The 18,792-nt window shown below is 40.7% G+C and overlaps 1 protein-coding gene across 1 annotated transcript in view; it reads right to left on the bottom strand.

Moving 5' to 3' along the window:
- Nucleotides 1-4,874: 4,874 nt before the first annotated feature.
- Nucleotides 4,875-18,792, bottom strand: part of ARID4B (AT-rich interaction domain 4B) — a 2,517,944-nt gene continuing 2,504,026 nt past the window's right edge. The window contains exon 21 of the mRNA XM_044058160.1: nt 4,875-6,533. Within this exon, the coding sequence (XP_043914095.1) occupies nt 6,403-6,533 (131 nt within the window). The 3' untranslated portion in view covers nt 4,875-6,402. The remainder of the gene's footprint in view (nt 6,534-18,792) is intronic.

Genomic DNA, 18,792 nt, shown 5'->3' with positions numbered 1-18,792 from the left:
TGTGACATTTTGCTTCTCAACTGTGATAACAGAAACTATTGGTACTTTAGCATATGGAACTGGCAGTTTAATGCCTTCATGGTTAAGGTGGCCGAGGTGTATACCTTTTTTCCCCCACCTTTCTAAGGATCTGGAATCTCTCTCGGAAGGTAAAGGGTTTTTAGCAGTGGAGGCCTTAATTCCCTTGGGGCCCTGTGAGATAGTTTCTGGGTCAGCCGCATGGCTTTTGTATAAAAATTGGTGTGAGTCAGGAACCCGGTAGTACCTGTCAGGCTTGACTGGGGCTGGAGGTAAAGAATCCGGGTTAAGGCAGGCCTCCGAGTACACATCATCTAGTATGTCTAAGACAGGAGGTATAGCCAGAGGCCTGTGCTGAGGTAGCAAGAGAAAATCCCTAAGCCTTTTCTTGGAATCTGAGTACTCTTGGCCTTCCCAGTGGAAGTGTTCCCTTAAGGTATGCAAGGTTTCCCCAAATGAGTCATCCTCTGGGGGGGAGACAGAGGGAATGGATTCCTCAGCATCAGAATCTTCAAAAGGGGAGTAAGAATGTTCCTGGTCATCCGAGTGCTCTGAAATAATGGAGGCCTGGTCAGAGGAGGGGATTCTTCCTCCACTCTGGGCCTTTTGTCTGGGGGGGGGGGCTGAGAAGAGTAATCAAATCCTCAGCCATTTTAAGCATCTGTTTTTTAGGCATGGGGCCTGGAGAAGGGCCCTGTGGTGCTTGTCTCTTAGAATGCATGGCTGCTTTAGACTTAGTGAAAGCCTTGATAGAAAAAGAAGAGGAAGGTCTGAAGACACCTTGAGAGGAGGCAGACCTATCTACATTTTGAGATTCACCACCAAGAGTGGCTTCGGTATCTGTAGTCGGGGTGTGGGCTGAGGAGCCTGCGACCTCGGGCACAGAAGACACCGCCAATGAAGTGTCGTCGGTAGGCAGGGGCTGCGTAGGCGCCTCGCTGAGAACCGGACCACCTGTAGTCGGCTTTGGCATGGTGTCGGTAGAGGCCACGGACCTCGTGTGTCGGTCCTTATCTTTGTGTTTTTTTAGACAAAACTGGAGTTGGAGTATCCGACGACATAATATAGTTAAATTTTTTGCCAAAATAGTGCTGGGCGAACTCCGCCCGATGCTTAATGGTGCGTTTGTTGAATGTAGCATAAAAACGACAGACCGAGACGTCGTGGTCTGGGCCTAAGCAAGGAATGCAGAGGGAATGAAAATCCTTATGCGGTATTTGCTTCCCACAAGAAATACAATTAACTTTGTCTGACATCGGTCTGAGGCAAGAAAAGTTTCCCCAACGCAAATCTAAAAATTCTCTGAGTCTCTTTTCAAGAAGACTTCGGTTGCAAAATTTTTGTAATTTCAGGAGCTGGGCGACCGGCACTTGTGAACTGCTTCTGCTTCGGGCACCGCGCGGCAAGAAAGACTGAAGAAAATGGCGTCGGCTGGTTCTTTTATACCCCTGGCGCGCTGACATCAGGGAAGAAGCGACGACAACCGACGCTGGACCTAGACTTTGGAATTCGGCCGACCGAGGACCCGCCTGATGGCAGGAGAACCCATCTGTTATGACTGCAGCTGTATGCACGATGAACATCTGCCCTTATGGAGAGCAGGGATTGAACTTGGTTTTGTGCCTCTGCCCACTGCTTTAAAGGAAGGTCTGGGAACCCCTTTGGGGTTGGGAGTGAGTGGAAGTAAAAGTTGTACCCCTGGGATACAATGTTGAGGACCCATTGGTCTTTGGTGATGGAGGTCCTGTTTTTTGCATTATGGGCATGTTTTCCTCTTAGGGGCACGAGCAGTTGGGCAGAGGTGAGGAGTGGAATTGAAAAGTCATTGTGAATTATTTCCAAAAGGGGGTGGCTTAGCACTCCCTATTTTAGAAGTGAAGGTACTCCATTGCTTAGATCTCTGCATACCCTGCAATCTGGGGGGTCTGTTTCCCCTGGGTCTAGTATGAGATGGCCTTGAGGGGCTAGAAAGGACCAATGTTTTGAGGGGCAATGCCTAATGAATCTAGGAGGCTGCACTTGCAAAAAATCTTTGTCTGGATAGAGTTAGCTTTTTCTTCCATCTTTTTTAGAAACTCTTCTGCTTTGGTGCCAAGCAGATTGTCCTTGTTCAAAGGAGCGTCTAGTAATTTTGATTTGACATGGTCTAGCAAGGTCTGCTCCTTAAGCCAAGCATGCCTTCTCAGTACAGAACCAGTAACTGCTGCCCTGCAAGATGCATCAAAGCCACATTGCAAAGTATGCTTGCTGACTTGGCTTGCAGAATGCAAAAGCTCTTGTAATTCTTTATCTTCTGCACAGTCTGTAAAGGTAGATAATTTTTGCTTAATAAGTTCCATAATATGTTGCTGGTATTTCAGCATATGAAACTGGCAATTCAATGCCCTAATGGCAAGAGTTGCAGAGGTGTATAGTTTTTTCCCCCATCTGTCTAAAGCTCGGGAATCCTTGTACGAAGAGGTGGAATTCTTAGCTATAGTTGCTTTTATACCTTTAGGCCCTTGAGAAATGACCTATGGGTCAGCAGTACGATTTTTGAAAAGAAATTTATGAGAGTCAGGGACTCTCTATTACCTGTCTGGTTTCCTTGGAGCAGTGGGTAAAGTATCAGGAGTTAGACTGGATTCCATAAAGACAACATCCAGAACTGGAGTGATTGCTAAAGGTCTATATTGTGGCAAATCTAAAAATTCTCTGAGTCTCTTTTTGGACTGAGGATAGTCTTGGCATTCCCAGTGGAAATGCTCTCTTAAAGTATGTAGGATTTCACCAAAAGAAAAATCCTCTGGAGAGGAAGCAGAGGGAATGGATTCCTCTGCATCTGAATCCTCATAAGCAGATAAAGGCATGTCTTCATATTCTGAAACCTCAGAGTCAGACTCTTGGTCTGTTAAAGCTGCTGGGAGCAGATCTCTTTTTTTCTTAGCAGGGGAAGGCTGGCTTCCCCTAATCAGCATAATCAGGTCTTCTGCCATTTTAAGCATTTGATGTTGTGGCAAGGAAGCAGGTGCTTCAATTTAGTTCATCGGTCTTTTAGGCATAGCTCGTACTCTTGACCTTAGAAACTCGGTAGTTTTAGACAGAACTGAAGATGCAAAAGAAGCCGTCTGTTTGTGTCGAATATTGGTAGTGCGAAGAACTTCCTCGGAAGCCGGTGCCTGCAAAGCGGCTCTGGACCCATCCAAGGTAGAGACATCCACAGGTTCCTTAGTCAAACAAGAGTCTCGCGGCCAAAAGGGTCTTGGTAATGGTCTGCGAATCCACTGACGCGGGCATTAGGGGCTGCGAAAGCAACTCACTGAGTACCGCCGAACCGGGGACTAGCTTAACGGAAGCGTCGTTGGCAGTTTTGGACCTGTGCGGTCTGTCTTTATCCTTACGCCTTTTCGGAAGATCGGTAGTCGGATGGCTTACCGAAGCCATTTCAGAATATGGAGATCGAGAGCAAAAGTATTTAGCGATAAAAAGGGCCCGACGATGAATAGTTTGTGCATTGAACAAAGCAGAAAACCGACAGCGAGGTGCGTCGTAGTCTGGGCCTAAACAGGTAACGCAGTAAGAATGGAAATCTCAGTGTGGTATTTGCTTTCCACAGGCGAGACAATTGTTAACTTTTTCTGACATCGGTTAGAGCAAGAAAAAAGGATCCCCAACGGGGTACTTAGCTTTAGAAAACTTCAGGATGATTTAATTCGGCAATGAAAACTCAGGTAGCGGCCGACCAGCACTCGTGCAAACTACTTCTGGCTCCTTGGCAAGAAAGACTGATGTAATAGCATCGGCTGCCTGTTTTTATACCCCTGACGACCTGACGTCAGCCCTGGAGCGACAGCAACCGATGCAGAAATACTAAGTATCTGGTATTCGGGCTGACTGAGGGCTACCTGCAGGCAGATAACTCAAGTGTGATGACTGCAACAATGAAACACAAAGAACATCTACCACTTTTTTACAGTAATAGGAAATTCTTTAACCCAGGAGATTCAGAAGAAAGGTGGGGGGGAGGGGGGGTAATGTGGTCTGAACTGTACATTGTCATAATGGTTGGCAGGGGATTTGCCCATGGATCCCTGCCTTGTTGCCTCTATTAGGCACTTAAATCTCTCAATGTCTATTACCATTTAATACACTGTTTTGTTTATAGTACTCTGCCCCAGACTATTTCCAGTAAAGTGACTACTGCTTAGTCAGAATGCTCAAATACAGCAATTTGTCACCAACATCGCCGACATCATGTGAAGCAAAAAGATGAAAACCTATTGCCACATACCACAAAATCAATAAGAGCCATTTTAAATGCCTGCTCAAAAAAACAAAAGAGCAGAACTTATTGTTGATAAAAGTTTAATATACCTGTAAGTGTTCATTGTTCCCCCAAAATGCAGGCCCATTTCCATTTAGCAAGAAACAAAGGATTTATGAACACAGCTAATGTGTGGATAGGTACTTTTTCCTGTCTCCCAGCTAGCTGTAGTTATCTGCTCTAAGGTTACACAGTTAGCTGCTATAGGGTTAAATTCCTGTAAGTTTATGAAATACAGTAATGCCTGCAATCCCAACATTACCCTAGCCTAGAACATAATGCAGACGCACAAATAAGAGAAAACAGCACCCTTCATTGCTCATAGTTCAAGACACTCTATCACTCTAGTCCACTTAATATTAGCGTCTCCCTTCCTTGTACCCCTTTGTACATTATAACGCCATCATTTTCATTTCTTTTTTCATTATAAACATATGTTACAATTTTGTAATGTACATTCTACAGTTAGACATCTAGTACTGATAAATGCCAGACTTTAGATATATGGTCAGAAGATCTGTATTTAAGCATACAAAGGGAAGAAAACACAATCCACAAACTATGGCATTTTATTTTAAATGGAGGCCACTTTGCTTACATTTGTACAATAAATTACATTACCTTACTTCCTCTGTAGAACCTAATAAATATTATTTAGCTTTTATTCAGCTTTTATTTCCAAGAACACAGGAGTCCTTGAATAAATCTTTACAGACATATACAGGGTTGAATACATGGAAATTTTCAGAAAATCAATTTAAAGAGCATACATGAAAACAGCAAATAAGCTTTTCTTTAAAAAACTATGTGTAAATCATTTTAACACTTAAAGTACATTATCTACAAACAATTTTTTTTCACATTCTACTGCCAGAACACAAAAAGAGAACTGCCTAGTCTTGCAACACACAGAACTACAATTAAAACAGTAAAACAGTCCATACATTTACCATGTACTGACAGTGTCAGGTATAAATATTATGAATAAACACTTCATCAATGTACAAGTGTATTACAAAGCTGTATACAACTAAATCTGCATTTCCACTGCAAAGGAAAACGGAACCATTTTATATGAAATCAGTACAAAGGAAAACAGTTCTGAGTTCACTTCATATGTGCAACTAACAGTTTTCCCCCAACCCATAATACTGCCACATAAAAACAAGTTAAAAAACAAAACAAAAAATCCTGTTCCTTCTGTTCTGGTAGTACAAAATACCAGCAGCACACTACTTGCCTTTTCAATCTCTCATTATAAGAGAAATCAGTTTTCAACTTAAAGGGAGTGGAAACTTTCATGAATAAATATTTGAAACTGGCTAAATGAAATGTGTTGCTTTACTTGAGATGTTTGAATACAACTTGATAACCATTTTCTTAATGTAAAATATCAGTGCCATTACAAAAATGGGATATATAAAGTGACTGCAACAGATCACTGAAACCAGAATACAATTGTCCATGTCAAGCTTGTAAACACTAGGCAGCTGAAGTAAATTTAACTGTGAAGCATTTGGTTATGATGCAAAGATCTGGTGTCTAAACAGATCTGAATAAAATACAAACAACCACTGTTAGTCTGGCATTCTGAGGTACATGTTTAAAGCCACTTTACTGTTGGGAAAGAGTAGCACACAAAGTGAGCTGATGATCCAGAGATCCAGTAAAAGAAACAGATGATTCAAAAATGGTCCAGTTCTGACATCACAGTTGAAACAGGTGTAAGCAATTTAGCTTATAAAACTGGCTGATGAATATACAGTTATTAAAATAAGTCTAATAGGCAGCCAAGGTGTATGGCCTTCTTTTGCCACAGTGGAAGGCCTTCAGATCTTGGAACAAACATCCTAAACATGCTGGAGACAATTATTGCTTGAAGAAAACCAGTCCTCTGTACTCCATTTTCTTCACAAAAGTGCACTTAAGTGCAGAGTTAGCTCATTGTGAAACATCTTTAAAATACAAAATAGTGCTTGCTTGATTTTTGTGCCACTGTGCAGTCTGAAAAAAAAAGAAAACAAACCAGAAATTCTGGTTTAGACTCCATTAAGTGCAGAGTGCCCTTCTATGTCCTTTTGTCACCTACACTCTAGAGAAACTCCATTTTGTGTTGAGCTTGCCACAGATGAGTCAGCTAAAGTTAACATTACAGCAGCAGTGAGAGAACTGGAAGAAGGTGAAGAGGAGGATGACGATGTTACAGCAGCCCCTGAAAATGAACAGAAAAAATACAAATGTTAATTCTAAAGCCATGAGTGGAATGATCACAGATGCATATATATAAAAATCTCATACCGAGGAAACGTTCCTCATTACAAAATGTTAAAAATGTTTTATTTTAGCAATGCTTGCATATGCATGACTAGCAGCAACAAATAACATTTACTTCTGAAACAGCAGACTTAAAGACTTGCACAGCTGATTTACTCAGAAAATAATTTTACAAGGAGTGTCTGCTTCATGGCACAGAGTGATACAGCCATGACTATGACCCACAGTACCTGGTATCAATAAGCATTCCCCATGCTGGAGAAGCAGACTGGGAGGAGCAGAAAATGGAACTGTGCCTGCTTACTTCTTCTCTAATGGTAGGAGGGCATATGGCTAAGAAAGCTTGCTCCTCTTGCACTCCTCTGTTAAGAATGGACAATCAATGGAGGCATCTGCAAGCTTAAGTTAGTGACTGTTGGACACCCTACCCCAGAGGGCTCACTATCCATATACAGGGGAATGGTAAGAAAGTTAAAAGCCTTGATCTCTAAATGGATGACAGCATTACTCCATGTAGGCACACCTCTTGCCCCAAAGCAAATGAATGCATCATACGACTTTTGCTCTTGGAGCATACCTCTCAGCTGTCCAGATTTTTGCCTTGTATTTTTGGTCTGGTCCTCATAAAACTTATGGATTTTAGACAAATCATTGAGGACTAAATAATGACAAACATTTGTGTTTCAGACTCTTCTGAAAATGTATGATAATGCAAATTCTGTTATTCTATCTTTCTAAGTTAATAAGAACAATATTTAACAATTGTCCCTATTTTGGGGACTTTCTCCTCCCATTACTTTTGGCACTGTCCAGATTTCTTGTGCTAACAGGTTAAGAAATATGCATGGAGGAACAAATGGGTCAAGACGAATGGCCAGGGAAGGAGGGTGGATGGTCATAACTGGACCGAAGAAAAAGACCCCTTCACCACAAAATTAATTAATTATTTTACCACATGTTTAGAAATGGATATTAGTAACATCACAATGGTGACTAGTTGTTAAGTGTGACTTCAAGCTGTGTAGTGCACAGGTAAACTGTTCAAGAAATAACCACACAGCATTAATGGAAATATTGCTACCCATGGCCATAGTTTGATTTGCAAAGTTACAATAATTTCTCCCTCTTCCCCTAGGTGTAAGAGATACACAGACTCAGAACCTACAACAAATTTCCAAGTCAGGACACGAAGCAATTAAAGTGATTATGGGACGCAGAAACACATGCATGTAATGGGAAAAATATCAGTGGTGTTTTTAACGCATTCTTGCATGGATTTCAGTGATACTATCTTTACTCGCATGGGTAGTACCTATTTATTTAAAATGTTTCTTAAGGCTATGTTACCTAAAACAGACAAATTGTCAACAATGCAGTCTAGTATAGTGGGCAGTTCCATAAAAAAAGCTAAGAAAAAAATAACACGGGCCATTTTATTTACTTAAAAGTAATTCACTGTATTATTACACTTGGCATAACATTGGTACCATAGGTCTCAACCTTTTCAGAAGAAAATGTGGAACACAGACCCTAGCAATCTGTGACAAACAGTCAAAATGTGGAACACCCTTTTTTCGCACTGCATGAAAATGCACCATTTCCATGGGAACTGGTTGAAGTAGGCTTTTTGCCAAAAATATTACGTTAGCAAATACTGTACATTTGTTAAGATTCAATAAGACACACATGTCAATAAATAGTTAGCAGAAACCATTGATAAAATGCAATATACTCAGTAGAAAATAATTACACAACAATATTCAAGGGCTCTTTAGCACCTGCTTTTCTAACCCCTTCATATCCTCTCCCAACTAAAATAGTTAACTCATCCAATAAGGGACATCAGAAATGTTTAAAATATTGCTGCCATGACAGAATAAGCAAATGTGAATTAATATACACTTTCTGACATAAAAGCAGTCTATAATTATTTAGTAAATGTAATGCACCACCTTTTCTCCAAAAGTAACCAGCCCAGCTCTCAAAGAATCAGGGACAAATCCAGAAATAATCGGGGACACTTAGTATCTTGACAGACTGAGAGAATAGAGAATGTGAACAGAGAATTGCTCTAATAAAACTTAGCAAGTTGCTTAAATAACTGGATTTAACATGCATTTTCCTGAAGGATATGAAGTCTATGTCAGACTTTTAATATTCAGTAATTTGCCAGAAAACCACACATTTTATGAGCAACCACAAATTTTATGAGCAACAGACCAAAAGGCAAGAATCAGGACATTCTGCAAAAATCTGTTAACTCCAATCTTGTCTGAAACAAAGTTTAATCAGTCCTGCACTCTGCACATTCAGCAACTTACCTCAGCCCAGTAAGGGAACAAAGCATCTGCAGCTCCAAGTTCAGCAGTCCACAACCTCCAAATGCAATCAGGGATTAAAAAAATAAATCATCCCAGCGACAGCAGCACCACCATGACCATCCCAATTCCCTGAATCAAGTAAAACAAATTGTAGTCCTTTGCCCTCAGATTAGTGGCCCGGTGTACAGCCAAAACTGTACCTGATGAAATGCACTTCCACAGCAACTCCCGTTCAGCAGGTGCCTCCCTGTCCAGTCTCTGTACCCCACCCCTCTTACTCACGATCATAACAAATGAACTGCATGAAGGTTCAAACAGTTCAATAACAAGAGGATAGCGTGCATTCAGAAAAAAACAGCTGTAACTTTCAATGTGTTCTTTACTGTGCCCTGCAATATCCTTTTTGAAAGTATTGCAGTGTCGCGAAAACTAGTAGTGGCACGCGATTGGCCACATTTTGTGCCTCCCTAATGGCTCCCTTTGCAACAGGAACATATGCATGATTGGCTTGTATGCCGCAATGCCGATTGGCTTTAATTGTGGTATATATGCCAGTCAAAAATTGTAAAGCGGCGCTACCACTGTTCAAAGCGGAACTGTGGAACAGTGAGTTAAATCAATACCAAATGCTGAGCATTCCACACAATCCGGAGCACTTGGCTCCCCAGATTGGTACTGAAGTCAACAAAATGTGTGTTAATGTCATAACAGTAATAATCCATTCTGGAATATGCCACAGGTATTTTCAAGCACCTATTATTTACTATCCTTTCTAATGACACTTACCATAAACTGAAGCAGTTCAGAGCACAACCCTGCTATGTCTTGCTCCTTACTTAACCACAAAAATGATTTAAAAAATAATGGCAATCCTTATGAATGTCCCACACAAATGAACCACAGTTAAGTCTACTATAGGCACTCCCTTGTCTCACTGATGCACTAATATGAGATGATTTGTTCACTGGTCGTTCAGTTCTGATTAATCTGCCAAATCCATTTAGTGTTCAACGGCCAAACTACATAGAACTGTATGGGGAGGGCACATATGAAGTACCTATACTTCAATAAATATAGAAACTACCCACACACCAAGTACATTTTCTTTTTTATGCTATCTACCTGTTAGCAAAATACATTCACAGATCATGACAACAGAAGACAAGGTGATATTTCTCAATAAATTAAAATTACATTTCTACTGTAACATCTGAACTTCCTTAGTGATCTTTAACTCGGCACATACACTGAATACTTGAGGCACCACAGGTAACAACAGTCCTATGGGAGAAAACTTTTTGATAAGGCCATGTCAAAACAAACGTCATGAAAACACAGAGGTGAGGCAGTACATTGTGCTGTGTAGGTTATGTTTGTGTCAGCTCTCAACTCCTCAGTGCTTTTACCATAACAGGACTGCATCACTATCTTTTGTCATTTATTTTTTAATTGGACAAACCACTAATAAAATCTAGGCCCTTTTCAGTCAAGACCTGGAGTAGTATTTACAGAGGATGAGACACATCTAGCTAAGAAAAGTACACCTGTGACACACATCGTTAAATAGCTCTTTGAGACAAAAACCCTTTCGACAGTATAGCAAACGTACATAATCTTAATGACTTCAGTCCTTAACCAGCCTAATTATTACATCAAACTTAGCCTTCCCTCTTTAATCATGCAGGATAACCTCAAGCTTACAATCACTGTCCACCACAGTGACTGGTACATACCCCATACAAAATACAAGTGTTAGTCATGACATTTTCAGTTCTTCATGTGAGAAACTTAACCCCCCCCCCCAAAAAAAAAAAAAAAAAACACTTGTAAATATGTCTATACAAAGTAAAACTGCCAAATATTAAACAGGAAGTGTTTTGAGAAAACAAATTGCTCAAATATTTTGTAAATATTGTTAAGAAAGTAATCCAAGAAATGGGAATGGAAGAGCAACAGGTATACTGCTTCATGCGTTTCTCCTAAGAAACTCACTACAGTTCACTGTATGAAAGTGACCAGTAGTGTCCCCTCAGGGCTCAATGGTGGGACCTCTCTGTGGTAGATGTATTACCCAAACAGGGTAAATACCTGTCAGACCTAACTTTGTACAGACCCATTTCAATTTTAAACCATGATTATAAAGTGTTTATGTCAATACTAGCTAAAACAATGGCAACGATGTTGCCAAAATTGATAGATATGGATCAATGTAGTTTTGTGGAGGGGAGCCGAACATATGACATTACTAGAAAAATGATGATCTAGAAGGAAGTAGAATGAAAAAAAAAATACCACGGTTATTGGTGAGTCGTTGCTGAGAAAGAAATTGACAAACTAAACTGGATTTTTTGAGTAAGGCAATGGAAGGATATGCATTTCCGGATATGATAATACGGTTAATTAGGAGGATATATGAAGGATCAAAACCAAGAATTAAAATGAGAGGGTTCCTCTCTGATTAGTTGTGTTTGAACAGATAAACCAGGCAGAGGTGTAAAATTTCCTTATGTTACTTGCTTTACATTTAGAGCCATCAGCAGAGAGATAAAGCCACTCAGAAATTCAAGGATATGACTGTATGGTGATCAAGATAAAATGGCTTTATTTGCAGATGATATTATTTGGTACTTGATAAATACAGAAAAGGACATTTCGTTGTGGAAAATTTCAAGGCAGTTTCAAGTATTTTCAGGATACAACATTAATGCAGATAAAACAAAGGTTATAGCTCTAAATTATGTACCCACTCACAAACTGCTTTGGCAATACCCTTACTTGTGAGGGCACAATAAGATGGAGCACTTAGAATATGGATTAAAAAGACTTCTGTTACAGAAGCTAATGATATACAGGAAGAAATTAAACAAAATACAAAAACTGAGAAACTGGAAGCTGATGTTTATGGATATAGATAAGTAAGATACATGCAGTGAAAACGTTTTTAGACCCTTTAGCTTTATTTACAGGACAGATACATTTTTATTAACAGATGGAGAAGTTGTAGAGAATAATAAATAAAACGTCAAAGGAATTTATTTGGGAGGGCAAGAGCTACGTGGGATAAACAGATCCTCTTCATCTCAATGGAACAAGATGGTTTAGGATTTCCTGATCTGGAGAGATATTTTAGACACACAGTTCACACAGTAAAAGGAAAAAACACATTAGAACTAAAAAAACCTACTTTTTCACAATGTCTTTGTTTCTGAGCTATTTTAGCACTTCAAATCACTCTGGGTACTTCTTGTAGACTTTTTAATATGTTTTTCCCCAAAGTAGGGCTTGACATATCAATGTGATCTTGTTTCTCTTCAACCTTTTCTCTCTCCCATAATCCATTTCAAGTCTGCTTTATACCAGTAAGAAAGAAGTAGTGTATTCCCATCCCACTGACGTACAATGAGATTAGTGTCGGTCAGTGTAATCTTATATGCCTTCTGTAACAGGACTACTACTGATTTTTTTTCCTGGAATGACCCTCATTTGTGTGCATCTCAGAGCCTGTTTTACATTGTACTAAAGAGTTATACAGCTGTAACCAAAAATAAGCTAAATTGCAGGCCTTTGTTCAGGGTATCATTTGGTAGTACAAAATGAAATGACAGTCCCCTCACACCCACAATTCCTGATGTGTCAGAACTGTCACTGCACTGAGAGATCCTTGCAGTTTTATGTGCAAGTGACACCGTTTGCAGAACAGGAAGAGATTTGAAAGTAATTATGTTCCCCAGTGCCTTCAGTGGAAAGATTTTTATTTTTTTATTTACTTACTTACTTGTTCATTTGTTTTGCCTGAATGTTGTAGAAAATGATTTCATTTCTTTCATAACTAATGTCATGTTCTTTTCCCCCTTACTAAGTCTACAACAACATAAGACCAACTTTCTATTCCTTAACTTTGGATAACTATTTTTTCTGAGGCACAGATGTCTTGTGGCATTATATTTTCTACATTTTGTTGTTATTCTGCTCACTCAGTGATTTGTTAAAGTACAGATAATGACAAAGTAAACGGAAGGGAATGGGAAATAATTATATTCCCCAGACCCTAGAGTGGGAAGATTTGTTTTGGTGGGGTGGGTGTTGGGCTGAATATTTTAGGAAGTTCTTGAACAGATGCATCTGTTTTATAACTAATGTTATGTTCTTTTTTTCTTTACTATGCTGTTCTGTAATTCTACACCCAAATATTACCAACGTTCTATTCCTTACCTTTTTTTTTTTTTTGCCGGCATACATGTCTTCTGGCATTAAGTTTTTCTCTTTTAATGTTATTCTCCTCATCAACTGATTTGTTAACGTATAACACAATCACTCTTCAGCAAAACTGATTCCTTGATAGGATAATGACACAAGTACTACTTATGCTGTAGTGTAGGCTCTGTAAGACTTTGAAAATTACTCTGTTTACTTTTGCAGGAAACTGCACTTGTGAGGGTTACAACCATCAGTGAATTGAGGCACACACCAACCCACTCCTATTCCTCTAACTGTAATTGTGATACATTTGAGTAAGTGCTGAGGACTAAAGTTCTACTTGCTTTCAGTGCTAAAAGTACATGGTTTGAATCTTTTCCATCTTTATTTTCCTGCTATGTCACCTTGAGCAAGTCACTTAACCAGAAAGTGCTATGGGGCAATTGGGAATTTTGGGCTAGACTCCCTAACAGTCTCCTGGATTGCATGTATAGCAACTTTAGATGAACCTATTCCCCTATCCCTTTACTCCTTTTTTGTACACATCAGAACTATCACATTATTGCTTCTATATTATGTTTCACCAGTCTACTATCAGCTATACTGGCTGTGGGTTTCTGTAAGTGTCCAAAGAAATCCATAGATTTTTACTGCATGTTAATTTTTCTGTAATATTTTCCCTCAGTTATAATCACAGTGGTGACATGTTTAATTTACAAAACATTTCCTTTCTGCAATGCCTTTTCCTGCTCCATTCCATTTTCAGACCACCTCTCCATAGCTGACCATGTCAAATGACATTATCTATGATATTCTCTTGCTCAAGTACTCATTTACATCTGTTTGTCATCTTTGTATGTTTTTCCTTTGCATTTTCCCCCAGTTTACTGTCTACCAAGCAGTTCCGTACTCATTTCATTTGAAATGATGTGCATAGCTAATTTAGCAACACTTACTGCTACTAAAGAGGGCAGTCTTCTGACAACTCATTAATGCGTCACTCTACCCCTGCCAAACTTCCCAACTGTCATATTATAAAATGCCTATGTTTTTAAGGCACATTTCTTGGTTTCTTTCTATCTGACACATCTCAACATGTGCTGCAAGTATGTTTTTAACCTCAATCAGCACAAGTGGAAGAAAATAAGGTTGACCATAATTTGATGATTAATAGACGGCTGTCCATATTTTAATGCAACTGCATTATTTTTCATATGTGACTTGTGTATATTTTGTAATATGGATTACTTATACTTTCTTTGAAAACATATATTAACACTGCCACACATTAAGCATTTTCAATACAACAGTTTGATGACCAATGTGAATAACAATGTCAAAGAGACCAGAACGTGGCTCAAATAAAGATGCTCCATTCACATTATGTTTCATATATATCTGCCTTTTCTCTTGTACAAAGGTTAAAAGGCTAAGCACAAACTGAAGAATGTCTGCTCATCATCTATGAACCCAACCTACTGCACAGTCTTAGGAAGTATGGTTATGTCAATAATGCACTTAATATTTTTAAGAATCATGGTAAAGTCATTTGTCAAGCCCATTTTCTCCAATTGTCTTTCCCAGTGCTGCACAAGAAAAGTACAGTTTTGTACCTACCATAAATGTAGATGTCCGATAGACATGCAACTGCAGTCATAACATGTGGGTTGTCCTGCCTCAGGCAGCCCTCGGTCGGCCGGATTCCAAAGTCTGGGTCCGACGTCGGCTGATGTCGCATTTCTCTCCGACGTCAGAGCGGCTGGAGTACATAAGCATCAGCCGACGCCATTTTCTTCAGTGTTTCTTGCCCCAGGTGCCCTCCAAGGGAGGCTGTAATCAAATTGGAAGACAAAACAGGATTCCAAACAAATAAATGAGCAATAAAACAAATACACCATAACAGATACCCCAGCTAAGAGTAACAGGGATAGGAGTGGACCCTAGGCATAGAGGGGTATGGAGGGAGGGAAAATCCGACTGCAGTTGCATGTCTATCGGACATCTACATTTATGGTAGGTACAAAACTGTACTATGTCCTTCAAGAATGCAACTGCAGTCATAACATGTGGGTAGAATACCATAGCTTAGCTGGGGGAGGAGGAATGCTCTAGGAAAGAGATGGTGTGGCAATCAAACCCTGCAGGACTGCCGAAGCAAAGCCTGCTCTGGATCTGGAATATAGAGGGAGATTGTAGTGTTTGGAGAATGTATGCACGGAGCTCCATGTAGCAGCTTCTAGAATGTCTTTGGTAGGCACCCCTCTTAAGAATGCTGTAGAGGTGGCTGTAGCTCTGGTGGAATGTGGTCTGACATTGGCTGGAACAGTCTTTCCATGAAAGGAATAACAGAATCTGATGCAATGTCCAATCCATTTAGAAATAGTCTGTTTTGAAATTGCTTTTCCTTGGACTGCAGGGGCGTAAGCTACAAAAAGTTGTTCAGACTTCCTACTGGCCTTGGTTCTGTCCAGGTAGTATCAAAGCTGTCTGTGAATGTCCAAGGTATGCAACAGTCTTTCCCCCTTATTCTCAGGATTGGGGAAGAAAGCAGGCAGATGAATGGCTTGATTTAAAGAAACCCTAGATACCACCTTTGGCATAAAAGTAGGGTTGGTCCTTAATGAAACCCTGTCTCTATGAAAAATAATAAAGGGTGGTATTGCCATTAGGGCCTGCAGCTCCGAAACCCTTCTTGCTGAGGTAATTGCCAACAGGAAAGCTGTCTTCCATGAGAGAAATTGCAAGTCAATTGAAGCTGCTGGCTCAAATGGAGGTAGAGTCAGTTTTTCTAAGACAAAATTGAGGTCCCAGGCTGGCACTGGGGCCTTTCTTGGTGGCTTAATGTTCTTGATTCCCCTGAGGAATTGTCTTAGTAAGGGGTGAGAAAAAACAGGAGGATCAGTGTTGTATCTAGCTGAAATAGCAGATGCATGTATCTTTATGGAAGAATATGAGAGGCCGTTCTTTAACATATCTGCCAAATATTCCAAGATGAGTGGGATGTTCAACAATGATGCATCATGTCCCTTGCTGGTATTCCAATTGCTGAATCTTTTCCACTTTGCTAAGTAAACCTTTCTGGTGGATGGTCTTCGAGCCTCTGTTAGTATCCGCTGAACTTCTTTGGAGAGAGATAAGCTGATAAGCTGAAGTTATTTATGGGATCTCCCAGGCTGTTAGCTGCAGTGTCTGAAGATTTGGATGCAGTGTTTCGAAATTGTGTTGAGTCAAAAGTAGAGGCCACTGGGGGAGGGCCCACCTCTTGGTGTGACATATGCTCCGTAGTAGTGGGTACCAGTGTTGTCTTGGCCAATCCGGAGCTATTATGATTCCCTTGGGCTTCTCTGCTTTGATCTTTAGTAGTACTGAGGTCATCAGTGGCAGAGGTGGGAATGCATAGATTGCTAGGGAGTTCCAGTTGAATGAGAGGGCATCTATTTTCCAAGCTTTTGGATGGTATGTCCTTGTGCAAAATTTTGGTAGAAGATGGTTGAGGTGAGAGGCAAATAGGTCCACTTCTGGCTTGCCCCATGTCGAAGTGAGTTGTCTGAAGGCCTTCGGATGTAACCTCCACTCGTGTGGATCTGTGAAATTCCTGCTTAGGCTGTCCGCCAACACATTGTCTTTTCCTGGAACAAACTGGGATTGTAACTGGATGTTTAGGCTCAGTGATTTCTCCCAAAGCTGCATTGCCAGTCTGCAAAGGGGGGTAAGAGTGGGTGCCTCCCTGCTTGTTTATGTAGCACATCACAGGGGTGTTGTCTGTCCGTATCATTAAATGGCCTTGCTGGAGTTGGTGTTGAAAGGCCTCGATGGCATGCATTACTGCCAGCATTTCCTTTTGGTTTATATGCAGATGTGTTTCCTTTGTAGACCATTGTCCTTGTATACACCTGCCTTCCATGTGCGCCCCCCATCCAAGGTCTGAGGCGTCTGTAGTCATGGTCTGTGTTATCTGTGGTTTTTTGAATGACATACCTGTGTTTTCCTGGCTCACCGAGGCCCACCATAGGAATTCCTTTTGTAGGCATGGGATGAGTGGTATGATTGTCTCCAAGTTGTTGCTGTGTTGAGACCAAATGCTTTTTAGGTACCATTGAAGCTTTCTCATGTGTAGTTTTGCTAATGGAACCAGTAGAATGCAGGATGCCATGTAAACCAGGGCCTGTAGGAATCTCCTTGCAGTCATCTGGGTGAGTTTTGCTAAACCTTTGAAGTAATGAGTTAACTTCTCTTGCTTGTCTTCTGTCAGGTAAGCCATCTGAGAGGCTGTGTCTAGTTTGGCTCCTAAGAAGATTATTTGCTGGGATGGCTGCAGTCTTGACTTTTGGAAGTTGACTGTGTATCCCAGAGCTTGAAGTAATCGTATGACATAATCCAGGTTTTTCGTCAACATCAATTTGTCGTCCGCTTGTATGAGGCAGTCGTCCAGGTACGGGTAAATTTGTATACCCTGGAGCCTGCAATGAGCAATTACTGGAGCCAGGCATTTTGTAAATACTCTGGGCAGTAGATAAGCCAAATGGCAATGCTGAGAATTGATAATGCTCTGGCCCTGCAAGAAATCTGAGGTATCTTCTGCAGCTGTGTCTGATAGGGACATGCAGGTATGCCTCCTTGAGGTCCAGAGTAATCAGCCACGACTCCTTGCCCAGCATGGGAAGGAGTTGCTGTAGAGTCAGCATTTTGAACTTTGGTACTATGAGAAAGGTGTTTAATGCGGACAAGTCCAGTATTGGTCTCCATTGAGATTCTTTTCTTGGAACAAGGAACAGTCTTGAGTAAAACCCCTGGTCTTGTTCTTGTTGTGGAACTCTTTCTATTGCTTTCATTCGAGTCAGCAGAATGATTTGCTTGATAGCCTCTGCCCTCTGATTTTGTGGTAGGTTTGGCATGCCTTGTTTTCTTGGTAAGGTATGAAAATGAAACCTGTACCCTCGGTCTATAATGTCCAAAATCCATTTGTCCTTTGTCAGTCTGTGCCAGTTTTCTGCAAACAGAGATAATTTCCCGCCCAAGGGAGCTTCTAGTTGTTCCCTGGTAGGCGGTAGTAGAGGAAAGTCATTGAGTTTGTGGTTGTGGGGCAGGTGAAACCCCTGCGTCACTTCTTTGGTTTCCTGGCTGCCACTGTCGTCCCCTGTAAGGGCCTCTGTATTGGCCTCTTCCTCGCCACGCCTGTTCTTACCCCTTTGAAACTTTTCTGGATTAGGAAAGGACCAGTTTTTTGAAGGCCAATTCCTACTGAATCTGGGGGGGTTGAACCTGGAGGAAATCTTTCACAGTCTGAACTGATTTTGCTTTTTCTTGATGGTCTTTAACACATGCTTAGCATTTGCACCAAAAGCTTGTTCTTTTCCAAAGGTGCATCCAGAAGTTTTGCTTTTACATGATCTGGTAGAGGTTGATCTTTTAACCAAGCATGTCTACGAATCACTGCCCCTGTCATAGCTGCCCTAGATGAAGCTTCCAGTGCATCATATCCACACTGCAGGAAGTGATTGCTTACTTGCTGAGTGTTATGTACAGCTTCCTGCAAAGTCTTCCTGTCTAAAGGATCAGGAGAAGCTAATGTTTTTTGTAAATCTTCTAAGAGATAATCCTGACATTGTAACATATGAAAAAGGCAATTTAAAGCTCTCATAGATAAGGTAGTGGATGTGTAAACCTTTTTGCCCCATC

This window comes from Protopterus annectens, chromosome 16.part0 (genome assembly GCF_019279795.1).
Source record: "Protopterus annectens isolate FY-2018-M chromosome 16.part0, PAN1.0, whole genome shotgun sequence".
Lineage (NCBI taxonomy): Eukaryota > Metazoa > Chordata > Ceratodontiformes > Protopteridae > Protopterus > Protopterus annectens.
Note: the sequence above shows the minus strand (reverse complement) of the source record. Positions and strands in the feature narration are given on the sequence as shown.